Below are 15,513 nucleotides of genomic sequence, written 5' to 3' on the forward strand. Positions count from 1 at the left end.
CAAGCTCCCTCTGAGGTAAACAATGCTGAGCTCCTCCAGAGCTTTCAATATACAGAGGGCTGCAATCCTGGCATCTGCCTTTGAGGTGGTGCAGATGGAAATGTGCAGCCTTTTGAGCCGTTCAGTAATGCAGAGTGAAAAGTTATTTTCTACAGTGCTGGTGTGCTGCTGTAAAGGATCTGTCAGCAGTGCCAGGCCCCATGTGCTGTTCCAGTGCTAACAGACAAGCACTGGGGGCCTGAAGGGTTTTTATTGCATCCATTCCCATCTTCTCTGGTGGTCAGAGCAATCAGTAGGAGGCTGGGCAGACACTGAAGGCTAAATCAGGAGAATTCCTCCCTAGGAGGGTGCCCAGAGCAGATGGGGCTGCCCCTGGGTCCCTGGCAGTGCCCAGGGCCAGGCTGGAGCACCCTGGGGCAGAGGGAGGTGTCCCTGCCATGGAGGGGTGGCATGGGGTGATTGGGTTCTGCCATCACTCAGGGGTGGATCAGAGCAGTATTTGCCTTTGGGTTTATCCAGCAAGATCTTTCCTGAGAGGCTTTGGTGACAAATGCCTCACAAACAGCTCCAGGAGTGTTTGTACAAGATCTGGAATGACACAGATGACTCAATTTACGAAAGTGCCACAGGATTTGTGGATCATTGCATTAATAATAAAAGAGAGGCCAGAGCAGATCTCAGGGTAATTTTACCCAGATTAATTAAACTCATTATTCGAAGGCTGTATCCCACCCGCAGCACAGTTATACCCAGGCTTCCCATTTGTTTTGGGGCAGACAAAAAGCAACTGTTAGCTTTGCTTCTGTATTTTGTCATCCCTGACCAACAGCTCAGCTCACATGGAGCTCACACCCACGTTCTCCAGGACAAACATTGAGGGGATCATCTGGGTGGCTTTTGCACATGTGGCTCATTACTGGTCCTTGATTGGGACCAGACATAATGAGAGTCACATGCTTGGAGCATTAATGAGCCAGGGAATGAGGTTTGGGAGGTTTTTGTTGGATGACAGGAGCAGAGTCACTGCTGTGCTGGGAAGGGCTGTCCTAGGGCCACTTCATCTCAGTCCTGGTGCCTTCTGACACCACAGGAGGCAAAACAAAGACAAAAGCACCCTGGGAAAAGTTCCTCAGCTCAGTCTGAAAATGGAGATTTTCATAAATTACTCATTTAATGAGAGAGAACAGCAGAAAGCCTCCCAATCCTTCATTTCCATGGGCAGATAATCCCCCTCACCCTGGCAGAGCCTGGGCAGAGCTCCCTGCCCCTTCAGCACCAGTCGCTCCTGTCTGGTGGCTTCAGCTTTGCTGAGCTCTGGTATTGGGTGCTGACAGATGAGTGAAGCCCACAGCTAAAATAATTCTCTACAAATACAAATGCTCCAACTGCAGAATAGGAGCCCCTGAGGCCAAAATGCAGCTCTTTAAAGGAGCTTTTGTCACCTGAGGGCTGCAGGACAGCCCAGCTCAACCCCAGCCGCTGCTCTGCTCCTGCTATTGGTGCTGAAGGGCTGAGCTTGATCTCTGAGCTCCACAAAACTCCATTTATAGCAGGTTCAGCCTCTGGGTCTCCTTAGCAGCACTTCAGAGGTTTGAAGGGCTTTGAGCAATGGGTAGCTCCATTGGGGGGCTCAGGCAGAGCTCACTGCCAGCTCCTCATGGCTCTGGGGGGCAGGAACAGCTGGGCCCACAGCTGGAGATGCTCTGTGCAGCCTGGACAAGAGATGATTCCATCACCCTGCATGGTAGGGAGTAAAGACCAGGCTCTCCCAGTGATGTCTGGTGATGGGGACAACCTGGAATTCAGGAAATTCCATTTCAATGTAAATACCATCTTTTGTTTCCCATGTGAATGGCCAAACAGGGGATGGAGTTGCCTGTAGAGTTTGTGGTGTTCTCATCCTTGAACACATCCAAAAGCTCCTGGGCCTGTTCCTGGGCCACTGCACTGCCTGGCTCTGCTTTGAGGGCTGGGACTGGGGGTGCCAGAGATGTCTCCAGCCCCAGAGACTCTGAGATCTCTGCATTCCAATGCCTATCCATGGATCTGGTGTCCCTGCTGCCTGCGGTGTCCTCTGTGCAGGCAGGCAGGAAGCTTTGCCCTCAGCCATGAGTTTGCACCAGCTGTGTCTTCTCTCTCTCTCCCTCTCAGAAGCCCTTGCTGATCCAGTGGCCATCCCAGTCCCAAATGGGGTTGATCAGCTTAACAGCAAAGACACAGAGAAATCTGTTTGTGTTTGTTCAGATGCATGTTTGAATGCACTGATGCAGGGAAGAGCTCAGACATTAGATATTCCCAATTTAATTGTAGTCTTCACCCATTAGCCAAAATGTCACTTCCCTCTCTTTGTGATCCAGTTAATTTAATTCTTGAGCATCTTTCCATTTTCCTAGGTTGCTGCTTCACTGAGTCAGGTTCACGGATTAAATTGAATAACAGTGAGCTCCTGGAGCAAAACTGTGTGAGATTCATCACTGTATCAGAAATCACAGAGTCCCAGGGTGGGTTGGAAGGACCTCTGGAGATGATCTGGAGACCTCTCTGGTGAAGCAGGGTCACCTGGAGCACAGGTCCAGAGGAGGCTTCAGGATGAGCAGAGGGATGGGGCAGCTCTGCTGGGAGGAAAGGCTGAGAGAACTGGGGGTGTTCAGGCTGAGGAATGCTCTGAAGTGAACTGAAGTGCTCTGAGAGAGCTGGAGATGGACTTGGGACAAGGGACGGAGGGACAGGACACAGAGAATGAGCTAGAGGGAGACTTTGGATAAGGCATGGAGGGACAGGACACAGGGGATGAGCTGGAGATGGACTTTGAAAAGGAATGGAGGGACAGGACACAGGGAATGGCTTCCCAATGACAGAGAGTGGGTTTGGATGGGATCTTATGAAGGAATTGTTCCCTGGGAGGGCAGGCAGGCCTGGCACAGGGTGTCCCTGGATCCCTGGCAGTGCCCAAGGCCAGGCTGGACACTGGGGCTAGGAGCACCTGGGACAGTGGGAGGTGTCCCAGGGACAATGGGAGGTGTCCCTGCCCATGACAAGCAGTTGGAACTGGATGAGCTTTCAGGTCCCTCCTAACCCAACCCTTTCCATGGTTCTGTGATTCTGACACCACATCTCAGGCCAGGCTGGTGGCATCTCCTGCCCATGCCATGCCCTGGGCACAGCAGTGCCCTTCCCTGTCCCCTGGGGTCCCCCAGCACCACAGAGTGAGCAGAGGCAGGGCAGGGCTGGCTCTGGCTGTGCAGCCTGGCTGGCACAGGGATGGAAAATCAGGGAATGTTTTTCCTGAGGTCTCCCAGGGAACCAGGCTGTGTACAACCATCAGTTCTCTGCTGCAGGAGTGATTAGTGAGGAGGAGAGGGGCACTCTGGGGCAGGGCAGGGTGCCCAGGTGCTGCCAGCACAGGGAGGGGAGCCTGAGCTGCTCCGTGTCCGTGTGGTGATGTTCCTGATGGTTGCCATGGCAATGCTGGCTGTGATCCGTGTTCTGCCTTGTGCAAGCACAGGGGCTCGGCAGGGAACTCCCAAAGGAAACCTCTGGGGCTCCCATGGCCCTGCACGGGCAGCCCAGCCCTGCAGCACGGCCCTGAGAGGGGAGGGGAGGGGATGGGATGGGATGGGATGGGATGGGATGGGATGGGATGGGATGGGATGGGATGGGATGGGATGGGATGGGATGGGATGGGATGGGATGGGATGGGATGGGATGGATGGGATGGGATGGGATGGGATGGGATGGGATGGGATGGGATGGGATGGGATGGGATGGGATGGGATGGGATGGGATGGGATGGGATGGGATGGGATGGGATGGGATGGACAGAGTACAGGGGATGGGCAGTAGGCATGGGCATGGGATGGGCTGTGGGGATGGGCAGTGTGCAGGGGATGGTCAGTGTGGGTGGTCAGTGGGGAGGGTCAGTGCACAGGAGATGGTCAGTGTGAAGGGGATGGACAGTGGGAAGGGTCAGAGGAGATGGTCAGTGTGCAGGGGTCTGTTCCACATTGCCCACTCTGGCTTGTTATTGATAACTGACCCATCTCTCAGTTACTGATAACTCACCCATCTCTCAGTTACTGATAACTGACCCATCTCTCAGTTACTGATAACTGACCCATCTCTCAGTTACTGATAACTGACCCATCTCTCAGTTATTGATAACTGACCCATCTCTCAGTTACTGATAACTCACCCATCTCTCAGTTACTGATAACTGACCCATCTCTCAGTTACTGATAACTGACCCATCTCTCAGTTACTGATAACTCACCCATCTCTCAGTTATTGATAACTGACCCATCTCTCAGTTACTGATAACTCACCCATCTCTCAGTTACTGATAACTGACCCATCTCTCAGTTACTGATAACTGACCCATCTCTCAGTTACTGATAACTGACCCATCTCTCAGTTATTGATAACTGACCCATCTCTCAGTTACTGATAACTCACCCATCTCTCAGTTACTGATAACTGACCCATCTCTCAGTTACTGATAACTGACCCATCTCTCAGTTACTGATAACTCACCCATCTCTCAGTTACTGATAACTCATCCATCTCTCAGTTACTGATAACTGACCCATCTCTCAGTTACTGATAACTGACCCATCTCTCAGTTACTGATAACTCACCCATCTCTCAGTTACTGATAACTGACCCATCTCTCAGTTACTGATAACTCACCCATCTCTCAGTTACTGATAACTGACCCATCTCTCAGTTACTGATAACTCACCCATCTCTCAGTTACTCTGAACCACGTGTTCTCATTAGATGTGTTCTTTCAGGTTTTGTTACCTGTCTGCTGAGAATTAATTTGCAAAGTTTCTTTCCAACCTGTGAATCCCTTCTGCATCGTCCCTGTCTGGCCTGGGCAGATATATTCATTTGAATTATGAATTCTTAGTACCAGCCCATGTTTGGCTGCATCTATTCCTCTTTTTCATCCCTTCTATCACAAAAGGACAGGATATAAATGCACTCAATTATCACTGGACTGGAAATATTCCCTAAGTTGGCTGTTAGCAGGCAGTGATACCCACAAATAATGATCACTGGTGTCATGTCAACACAAGCAAAAGCAATTATTTTTGAGGCATCTAACACCACAAAAGCAGATGTGGGAAGAAACTACCAATTAGAGATGAAAACACTTAAGGTCAGAAATGCAGACTATGATTAAACTGATACTTAATGCACGATTTTTCTTTTGATATTTTGTTGAGCTCTTTCCCAGCTTTATTAAATCTCTGTGGTGTTGGCAGGACTTTGGTTTCAGGTTTCTGTCCACTCCTTCCTCATTGTTTGATTTGTGTTTGTAGAGTGAATGGGTTGTCTGGACCCTGGGATGATCTGATCTCCCAAAATCCTGAAATCCTGAGTTCATCAGGCCAGCAGTGGTGCAGCAGCACTCCAGTGTAATTGCATTTTGCCTACTGCTCCTCGCACAGTCCTTGTTTGGGAGAAAACAACCCCAGAACAATCCCTTTGCCCAGGCATCTCCTCTCATCTGATCTCCCAAAATCCTGAAATTCTGAACTCCCTTTGCCCAGGCATCTCGTCTCATCTCTCCCCACACCCCAAACTCCATCTCATCCACGCAGTGTGAGCACAACCCTAAATCACTTCAGCTGAGGAGACTGAATTTCTGCAGTTCCAAATAAAAATATTGTTCCCAGCCACATCAATCCAATTTGGGGCAGCAGAACTGGAGGCAGCAAAGTGTCAGTGGCTTCCCCAAACAGCAATTCTCCTGGCTCACACCCCCTGGTCCCTCTCTGAGAGCTGACCCATCCCTCCAGCATGTTCAGATCCTGACAGAAGTGACAGCAGCCACCACTCTGTCCCAGCCTGAAGCACCTCAGCTTTTCCTTTCCACAGTGTTCATCCTGTTCTGCACTCCCAGCTGGGATCTGACCATCCCTGGCTCACCTGGAAAGCCAGCAGGGGTTTCTGTGTTCCCATGGGGGAGCCCCTGGGGTGTCCCTGTGTGGCACCAGCCCTTGGCACTGCCAGCCCAGCTCCAGCACATCCACAGCCTCTGGGAAGGGGACAGAGATGCTGGAACAGGACAGTAATAGGATCACCACCCCTGGAAATGCTCAAAACCCCTGTGGCTGTGGCACTGGGGACCTGGGTTCCTGCTGGGCATGCTGGTGCTGCTGGGGTGATGGATTTGCTGAGTTTAAAGCTTTTTTTTTAAAAGCTTTTTTCCTGCATTAACAATTCTGTTTCTCTCTGTGACTTCCAGCTCAGCTGCACTCTGTGATTCTCTCAAGTCCCCAAACACCCTGAAGCAGTAAATTGGCAGTTTAGTTCTGTGTCACATGAAAATGCACTTCCACTTTCTTGCAGCCTGCTCTGCTCACCCTTCACTCCCTCCCTCCAGCCCAGCTCTGCTCTCTCCAGTGGGTGAGTCCCTCCTGATGGAGTGTCTGCTTTTGTGGGAGTTAAATCCTGCAGGATTTAAGAGCAGTGGGAGCTGGGTGCTGTTTACAAGATGAAGGCCCACCATGGATTTATGGAGTGGCAAAATCCCGTTTGCAGCTTTATTCTCTGTCCCTCTGCTCTTGCATTGCCAAGCACTGAGCTGTTATTTGCAGGAAATAACTGTGAGGACTCCGAGCTCTCTTCCCTGAGTGATAATAGTTAATTTTGAAGCCATCAGTGTGTGTATCTGTAGCTGGGGTTGTTTTCCTCAGTGCATTACTTTGCATCTATCACCAGTGAATTCCTGCTGCAGTGTCATTGCCAGTCACTGAGAATGATGGCATCCTCCTGCAGCTCTTCACTACCAGCCTTTATTTGCAAGACTTCAAATGGCTTTGTCTTATGAGTTATTTTGTCAGCTCACCAATCATTTGCTCTTTCAGCTGCTTTTTTGATATGGTGAGGAGTTAAAACTCCATCAGTAGCCTCCTTACCCCTGTTGGCTGTGTTTTAACTGGTTGGTAGCCTGTGAGATTTTCCCTTCTCCCTGCAGCAATACTGGTTTGGGGAAGATAAAGAGCTGGTACTGATCAAAATCCACGTCTGGGGATACAGGGACCCCACAGAGACAATTCCTGCTCCAGACAAGGCCTGCTGCTGGTGTGGGGGTGCCTGGCGAAATGCCCTCTCCAGCCCCCAAAAAGGAATTCATGGGGATGAGCTGCTGTGTTTAACCCCAGGGGGAAACTGAGCCCCACCTGCTGCTCCCTCCCTGCCCAGGGGTGGGAAGGGCAGAATGTCGGGTTAAAAATGAGATTGAGATCCAGACAATGCAACAGGGAAAGCCAAAGCTGCCCAGGCAGGGAAGGCAGGGAAGGAATTCATTCCCCATTTCCCCAGGCAGGCAGGGGCTCTGTCATACCCCGTGGTGGCTGGGGAAGGCAAACACCCTCCCTGCCAACATTCCTGCCTTCTCCTGCTCCTGCTGAGTAGGATTTCATGGGCTGGGACATCCCTGGGGACAGCTGGGACAGCTCCTTGTCCCCCAGGCTGCTCCTTGGCCATGTCCACCCTGCCCAGCAGGGACTGACTGACCCCTCCAGTGTCCAGCACTGCTCAAACCCTTCCTGGGGACAACAGCATCACCTCCACCCCACCCCACCCACACACCAGCCCAGGCTGTGATATCCTCACATGTCTGAGCTCTCTAAAATGGGTTGGAGTTTCAGATTGCCGTTCTTTCCTAGCTGGCGCTGTTGGGTGTTACTATAGGACACGAAAAAATACAAGTGCACACTACTGTTCTCAAGGTGAAGAAAAAAGGAAAGTTTATTTTCTGACTCCAACATTTATAGATTTCCAAAAGTGACAGTGGATTGGAGGGTGACAGTGCCACCTCTCCAATGACACTGGTCAAACCAACAGTCCATCTACTTTCTCCTCTTCCATAAACGAATGCAAAACAATGAGTTATTTATAAAAAGTGTGTGAGAAAGTTCACTACAAGAATGTCAACATCAGAAGGCTTAGAAAATCTTAAAAAACCAGGGTGGCATTGGGGAGTGACTTGTGTCCTGCTGGAGCCCCTGCCAGGCTGGCTGCTGCCTCCTGAGCTGTGCTGCACACCTGCACATGTGGGATCCTTTGGGGTGACCCCATCTGCTCCCAGAGACCTCTTTTCATTTATTACCTCATGGACTCCTCTGAACAGCTCTTCATCTGCTGCTTCAGCTCAAGAGTCCTTGCAACAATTAAGGGATTGAAGCATCTGTTACATGAGGAGAGGCTGGGGTGATTTAACCTCCAAAAGCTGGGGTTTGGCTGGGATTTGGATAAATTTGGTTTATTGGTGTGTTTAAATCCCTTCTGGTAGAAGAGGGAGTCAAAACCTTCATAGTGTGAAAGAGCAAGAAGCAAAGGGTCAAAATTGAGATACAAATTTCCCTTAAACTTTCATTTCATATCATTTCTCTGTCTTATACTATTTTTTGATTTAATTTTTTTACTGTGAGTGTGGTTGAACACTGGCACACATTGCCCAGACAGGTTGTGGAGACTTCAGTCTTGCAAAAATCCAAAACCCCAACTGGACCCAGTTAAAAACCTGCTCTGGGTGACCCTGCTGGGAGCAGGAGCGTGTGATGGATGATGTCCAGGGGCATCTCCAGCCTCAGGGTTTCAGTGATTCCACCAGGTTGGACCAGTGAGAGCCTCCCCAGGGAATATTCCTGCAAATTTGGGCTGCTTTGGGCTGGCCTGGCCTTCCATGGGCTCTCCCTGCAGACCTTGACCATGTTACAGTTTTATAGACTCTCTGGTAGGTTCCTGGTTTCTGGAAAAGGCGTTATTATTAGCTTTTATGGTTTTCAAAAAATTGCTTCCTGTAAGTACTTTTTGACTTTACCATGGCTGGCTTTTGTGCTCTTTTCTGTTTTTTCTCATTTGGACACAACTTCCACTTTCTGAGGAATGTAATTTTACTCCTAATAATCTCCATTACTCTGCTATTTAACCATGAGAGCTCTTTCTGCCCCCATTTATAGGTGATATATATTTATTCTCAGCCTCTAATATGGTTCCTTTATGTAATTTCTTTGCCACCTCCAAGCAGTTTATCTTTCTGGCGGCTGCTTTTAATTTAGGTTTAGCAAGTTCCTTGTCCTTTCTTGGGCTGGGATAAATCACCATCCCAAGTGCCTGTGAACACAGCCAGTTTGGATTGCACACCTGCCTTCAACACAAGGGCAGTTTAGCCCACAAATCCCATTCCTAATATAACAAAAAAGCTGTTTTCTTGCCTGGAAACTATAATGCTGTATAGGACTCCAGGGGAAAAACTGAGGCTTAACTTCATCCATTTCGCCATCTCCCCACGATTCTGCTTAATCTTCTGAAGGATGTGTCCAATTAGTTGCATGAATAAATAAATCCTTTTGTGTTAAAGGACTGTGTGAAATCACTTGCTTGACTTGTTTGCCCAGGAGCTGCTATGGAGGGTCCTCACTGTAATTCTGATCAAAATGATCAAAATGTTTTTATCTCAGCTCAGTGGGGCTGGGGGGAGGAATAACAACTTTAGTCCCCTGGAATAAAATCTTTACTCCCCAGGAATAACAAATTTCTCCCCAGGAATAACAACTTTACACCCAGAAGTAACAGCTCTGCTTCCCAGGAATAACAACTTTACTCTCAAGGAATAACAATTTTACACCCCAGGAATAACAGCTCTGTTCCCCAGGAATAACAATTTTTCTCCCCAGGAATAGCCTCAGCTGGTATTGTTGAAATGAGGAGAATTCCAGCACCAAGAGCCCAACAAGCCCAGCTGTGACTTGCTGATTTATACTGATTATTTTGAATTTTCAAATGTCCTTGCTGCACCTGGCTCTTTGGAGATGGGAGCTGCGCACAGACACCCCTGTATTCAGATTTTTAGTTGCTTAGAGTGATTTTGAGATAAGTTAGAAGGTTTCTTTTTTCAATTCGGTGCTTGAAGAAGAAGTTAGAACTTTTCAGGTTTCGGTTTTGGTTGTAAGGTTGCTGATTGTATCTGTGGTGGTTTGGCAGCAGTCCCATTGGAATTGTGGCTGCAGCCCTCCTGCAGTGTCAGGGGTGGTTCTGTGGGACCGAGGGGATCCTGTAGAGAAGGATGGATTCTTCCTCTGAAGATCCAGTGGAAGAAGAGGCAGCTGCTGTTCCTCTGGGGAATCCAGTGGAGAAAGCCATGCTGGTATCTCAAAACCTCTGGATTATATCCGGGTAGGAATGCTTGGCTCCTCCCTCTGGGCTCACATCTCCCAATGGGATGCTGTAGTTCTTATCAGTCATGCAGTGACATTCAATAGCTGTTATCAGCAGGTGTCTCCTCCCGAGGGAAGTGTGAATGTGGTCACCCAAAGAGAGAGATAAGGCAAACTGCCCACTTGACAAAGGTAATCTGCCATACAGATGGTAACTGAAACATCTTGCATTGCAATTTTCAAGAAGAGGGCATCCATCAGTGGGCTGGATTTGGTGCCTGCCCAGCCCATGGGGGTGTAATGGGGGCACTGAGCAAGCCTTGTCCCTTTGTCCCTGCCAGAACATCCACCTGGTGGCCAAGTGGCTGAGCTCCCTGGAGAAGAGGCTGGAGCAGCTGAGCCAGGGCAGCCACCAGGATTTCCGTGTGTTCCTGAGCGCGGAGCCGGCGCCGTGCCACGAGAGCCACATCATCCCCCAGGGCATCCTGCAGAACTCCATCAAAATCACCAGCGAGGCGCCCACCGGCATCCACGCCAACCTGCACAAGGCCCTGGACAACTTCAGCCAGGTGGGAGCGTGACGGGGCTCCCAGGGGTCTCAACCTTAGCCATTCTGAGATTCTCTCCATAAAGTTTCTTGTTATTTGGGATGAGGCAAGAGCAGCCCCAGTTGTGGGTCATAGGGCGGCTCACAGCTGGTGTTGCGCTCAGATGTTAGTGTGGAGAGAATCCCAAGAGCAGGAGGGAATGTTGCTGAGCAGGTGGGGGGGGGAGGCACCATGCAAGGATTAATGCCAGTGGTCAGGGAAGATTATTCCACATTTATCTACTGCCATTCATCATCCTGAGCTCCACTAAATGTCCTGGAGAACAAGGGAGGGGAGAACCTTCACCCCAAGTAACATTTTCATCCTGCCTCTGCTCATTTCAATCAATAGTAATTAGCATTTTCTAAATTGCTGGAGGTTTATGAAACATCTCTTATCAGAAATCCTGAAGCGAGTGGGTGGGGTCCCTTTTACACCTCATTTCCCTGCTTTATACAGAAGAGATGTTCAAATTTAGCTTTCAGCTGAAGGCTACAAAGAAGGCCCTTCATTCTGTGCAGGGGAAATTGTTCTGCTTTGTAGCTGAAGAAGAATTGACAACTGAAGAGAGGCCGAATGAGAATGAACTGGGTTGTTCTGGGGATGTTTCCTGAAATGAGAAATATGTTCTGCACGTATTTGAAGCAGGTCTTCCTCACAGTGCTGTTAAAGGGAGCTTAGAGTGCTGCCCAACTCAGGGAAAAACAGGTTTTGGGATGTTCTTGATTGTCACATGCACTTGGTCAATGTCTTGCACCCTCTAGAGTAATGGATTCCCCTTTTCCTGCACATATCCTGGGCTCTGTGGTGGTCTCAGAGGATTAAAGGTCTAACATGGCATTTTTTAAAGATAAACATTGGACGGGGCTTGGAGCAGCCTGGGATATTGGAAAGTGTCCCTGCCCGTGGCAGAGGAGCTGGAAAAACATGGACTTTAGGGTCCCTTCCAGCAGAGAATTCTGTGATCCTGTGGCTCCCTCCCCATCTTCCTGGTGAGGGATGTTGAGCACATGCAGGTGATGGGGCGTTGAGTGGGTGCACGTGTCCTTCCTTCCCTGTGTGTGTTCCTGTGCAAAGCCACTTCAGCAAATATTAGATCAGAAAATATTTGCCAGTTTGCCAACAAATCTGCAATGCAAAGCCACTGACTTTGAAATACATGTGTGTGTTTTGTATCACATGTGTGATAAATAAATGAACTGAAGGACAATTTGGTCAGCCTCTTGTCCCGGGTAACCAGCGTCGGCAGGGAAGGTTCAGGTTGGATATTAGGAAAAATTTTTAAACTGGAAATTTGGTAAAGCTCTGGACCAGGCTGCCCAGGGAAGTGGTGGAGACACATCCCTGGAATTGTTCAAAAACTACGGTTCACAATTAGTTGTGCATGGGGGTATTTGGTTGAAGGCTGAACTTGATGGTTTGGGGACGTTTCCAAGCCTTGACCTCTGATTCTGTGATTCACACTAACTAAAGCCCGGCGTGTTTGGGTTCCCTGGGAGTTGCTGAGGCTGAGGGAGCTATCCTGTGTTGCAGGACACCCTGGAGATGTGCAGGAAATGTGTTCCCAGGGAACATGGATTATATGGAACTTGATTTGGGGGGCATTTCTGACCTCTGATTCTGTGATTCACCCTGTCCTAAGCCCAGCGTGTTTGGGTTCCCTGGGAATCACTGAGGCTGAGGGCAGCTGCCCTGTGTTGCAGGACACCCTGGAGATGTGCAGCCAGGAGAAGGAGTTCAGGAGCATCCTCTTTGCCCTGTGCTATTTCCACGCGGTGGTGGCGGAGCGGCGCAAGTTCGGCCCCCAGGGCTGGAACCGCCCGTACCCCTTCAGCACTGGGGACCTCACCATCTCTGTCAACGTGCTCTACAACTACCTGCAGGCCAGCTCCAAGGTGGGGGCACCACGGGGGGGCTCTCTGGGGGCTTTGAAGACATCTCCTTGTCATCTTTGAGTTTAGAACTTCACAGTTCAGGGTGCTTCTGGAGGAGATGGGAGCCATCAGTGCCACCCACACTGTGCTGTGCCCCAGCTGGGGCAGGGTTTAACTCCTGCCTGCTGTTTGTTTGCTGAGGGGGTAGTTCTGAGGGTGCAGGGCAGTGCCTCGGTTCAGCCCAGCCTGCTCCACGCCCAGGTCCCCTACGATGACCTGCGCTACCTCGTGGGTGAGATCATGTACGGAGGGCACATCACGGATGACTGGGACAGGCGGCTCTGCAGAACTTACCTGGAAGAGTTTATCAAGCCAGAAATGCTGGAGGGAGAGCTCTGCCTTGCTCCTGGATTTCCCCTCCCAGGGAGCATGGATTATAATGGCTATCACCAGGTAAGCTCTTTGTTTGCTGGTATTATTTATGCATGTAAATGGAATGTCTCCCCTAACTGCCCCATAATCTGCCTTAGGAGGCAGGAACAGGGCTGCAGTGCTCCTGCACCATTCCTCTTATTTCCCATTATGTTTTGTTCCTGTGGATGTTTCAGCATTCCCCTGGATGAACCAAGTCTAATGGTAATTTGCTACTTCATCATGGGCTCATTCTGTTCATGCATGAATAGAGCAACTGTATTGGTGCTCGAGACTTAAGTGGGGCTCCTGGAAAATTACATCCACATACTGTTTGCTAAAATGGCCCTTTCAAGCTCTTTTTATCATCAGTTTTGATGAGAATCACTGAAGGGTCTTGTTGATCTACTTACTGATCTCATCTGCTCTTTGTACACAAATGCAGAGGCACATCAGCCTGGTTTTGTTCATAAAACTTAACTACTGGAAGCTCAATTCCCACAAGAGATTTCAGGATGCTGATGCTGAAATGCACAGCAGATAATTGCTAGAGAAGGTCCAGCCTGAGACACGGAGCCAAGCTGAACTCCAGCAATTACAGAATTTTCTCAGCAGGAGCAGAAGCAGCTCTGTAAACATTTGTACTCTCCTTCCTCCATCACTTCCCTGGTGTTCAGCCTGGGCCGACCTCTTGGGGGGATGACTCCAGCACTGAAGCTCTGCAGGCAAAGTGCCCTGGGCTGTTCCTAACGTGCTCCTGGATGTCTCTGTGCAGTACATAGATGATGCCCTGCCTCCAGAGTCCCCGTACCTGTATGGCCTCCACCCCAACGCCGAGATCGGGTTCCTGACGCAGCGCTCGGAGCGGCTCCTGCGCACGGTGCTGGAGCTGCAGCCCCGCGACAGCAGCACGGGCCAGGGAGCTGGGGGCACCCAGGAGGAGATGGTGAGAATGTAGACGGGGAGTGGGGACCCAGGAGGAGATGGTGAGAGGGCTCAGGGGCACCCAGGAGGAGATGGGGAGAGTGCTTGGGGGCACCCAGGAGGAGATGGGAAGAGTGCTCGGGGACACCCAGGAGGAGATGGGAAGAGTGCTCGGGGACACCCAGGAGGAGATGGTGAGAGGGCTCAGGGGCAGGGGAAACTCAGGAGGAGATGGTGAGTGTGCTCAGAGGCAGGGGGCACCCAGAAGGAGATGTTGAGAGTGCAGAGAGGGAGTGGGCACCCAAGAGGAGATGGTGAGGGTGCTCAGGAGCTGTGGGCACCCAGGACGAAATGGTGAAAGTGCAGAGGAGCTGTGGGCACACAGGAGGAGGTGGTGAGGGTGCTCAGGGGCAGTGGGCACCCAGGAGGAGATGGTGAGTGTGCTCAGGTGAATGGGCACCCAGGAGGAGATGGTGAGAGTGCTCAGGGGCACTGGGCACCCAGGAGATGGTGAGAGTGCAGAGAAGGAATGGGCACCCAGGAGGAGATGGTGAGAGTACTCAGGGGCAGCTGCTGGGGTTTGATGCCTGTGTCATCCATCAGGCTTGTCCATGGTTCTGTGTTCTGCCTCTGCCTACGTGAAGCGTGGTTTTATGCAGAACATCACCCTGGTGGGATGTAATTGAGTGTTGGCAGTAACAGGACAGTGCCTCTTAATTACCCCGTGCTCTGCAGAGCCTTCGTTATCATCCTCTGAAGGTGCTGCAAATAAACCTTCCCTGAGCAGCAGTCCCTGTGCAGCCCTGTGACTGGCATAGCAATGGGCACCTGGCACACTGCCTGCCACCCCCAGTGTGCCACCCAGAGCTCAGCCCTCCTCCTGCTGCTGCCACCATGTCCCCCCAGCTCCCCAGAGCCTTGTAATTCCTTCTTTCCAGCTGAACTCCTTTGCTGCACCTGTGTCCTGGGCTGATCTCAGCCCTCCCTGCGGAAACTCACAGCTCATTAAAACACGGCCCAAACATCCCTGACAAGATCTGGAATCAGCCAACACATGCTCAGGTTTTCACTCCTGCAGTCTTAAGGTGCCAGCTCTGTGCTTGAAGATTTGCAATTTAATGAGTGGCTAATTGCAGCTCATAGAGAGCTGTGGTTTCACACGAGTTTCCTTTGGCTTGGTGTGAAGCTGGGGAACTGACTGCCTTCCCTAAGGGGCTCCTAAAAGTGCCCAGCATGGTCAATTTTCAGTTCATACTCAAATTTGAGGTGAGGGGAATAATCCAGGGGTAGCAAAGCCAAACAAGATGTACAGAGATAGCAAATGTGAGTTCCTCTTCTCCCCTCCCACCCCTTTTGTTATTGAAACACAGATAAACTCCTCAGCCCAGAGAAGCAAAATGATCCTCCAGGGAGTGCCCCAGCAGTGGTGCCACAGGTGATGGCCACCCTGCAAACTGCTGGTGACAGTCAAGAACACTCTCACAGGAGCACAGAAGTCCTCATGGCTGTCTGGGAATAAAATCTGCCTGAGAGCAAGCAGAGTGT

The 15,513-nt window shown here is 50.4% G+C and overlaps 1 protein-coding gene across 1 annotated transcript in view; it reads left to right on the forward strand.

Annotated features, from left to right (window-relative positions):
* Positions 1-15,513, forward strand: part of DNAH9 (dynein axonemal heavy chain 9) — a 150,576-nt gene that overhangs the window by 119,470 nt on the left and 15,593 nt on the right. Inside the window, exons 64-67 of the mRNA XM_063176093.1 lie at positions 10,514-10,741; positions 12,463-12,654; positions 12,895-13,086; positions 13,820-13,990. Coding sequence (XP_063032163.1) covers positions 10,514-10,741; positions 12,463-12,654; positions 12,895-13,086; positions 13,820-13,990 — 783 coding nt within the window. The remainder of the gene's footprint in view (positions 1-10,513; positions 10,742-12,462; positions 12,655-12,894; positions 13,087-13,819; positions 13,991-15,513) is intronic.

The sequence above is a fragment of the Melospiza melodia genome, chromosome 24 (assembly GCF_035770615.1).
Source record: "Melospiza melodia melodia isolate bMelMel2 chromosome 24, bMelMel2.pri, whole genome shotgun sequence".
NCBI lineage: Eukaryota > Metazoa > Chordata > Aves > Passeriformes > Passerellidae > Melospiza > Melospiza melodia.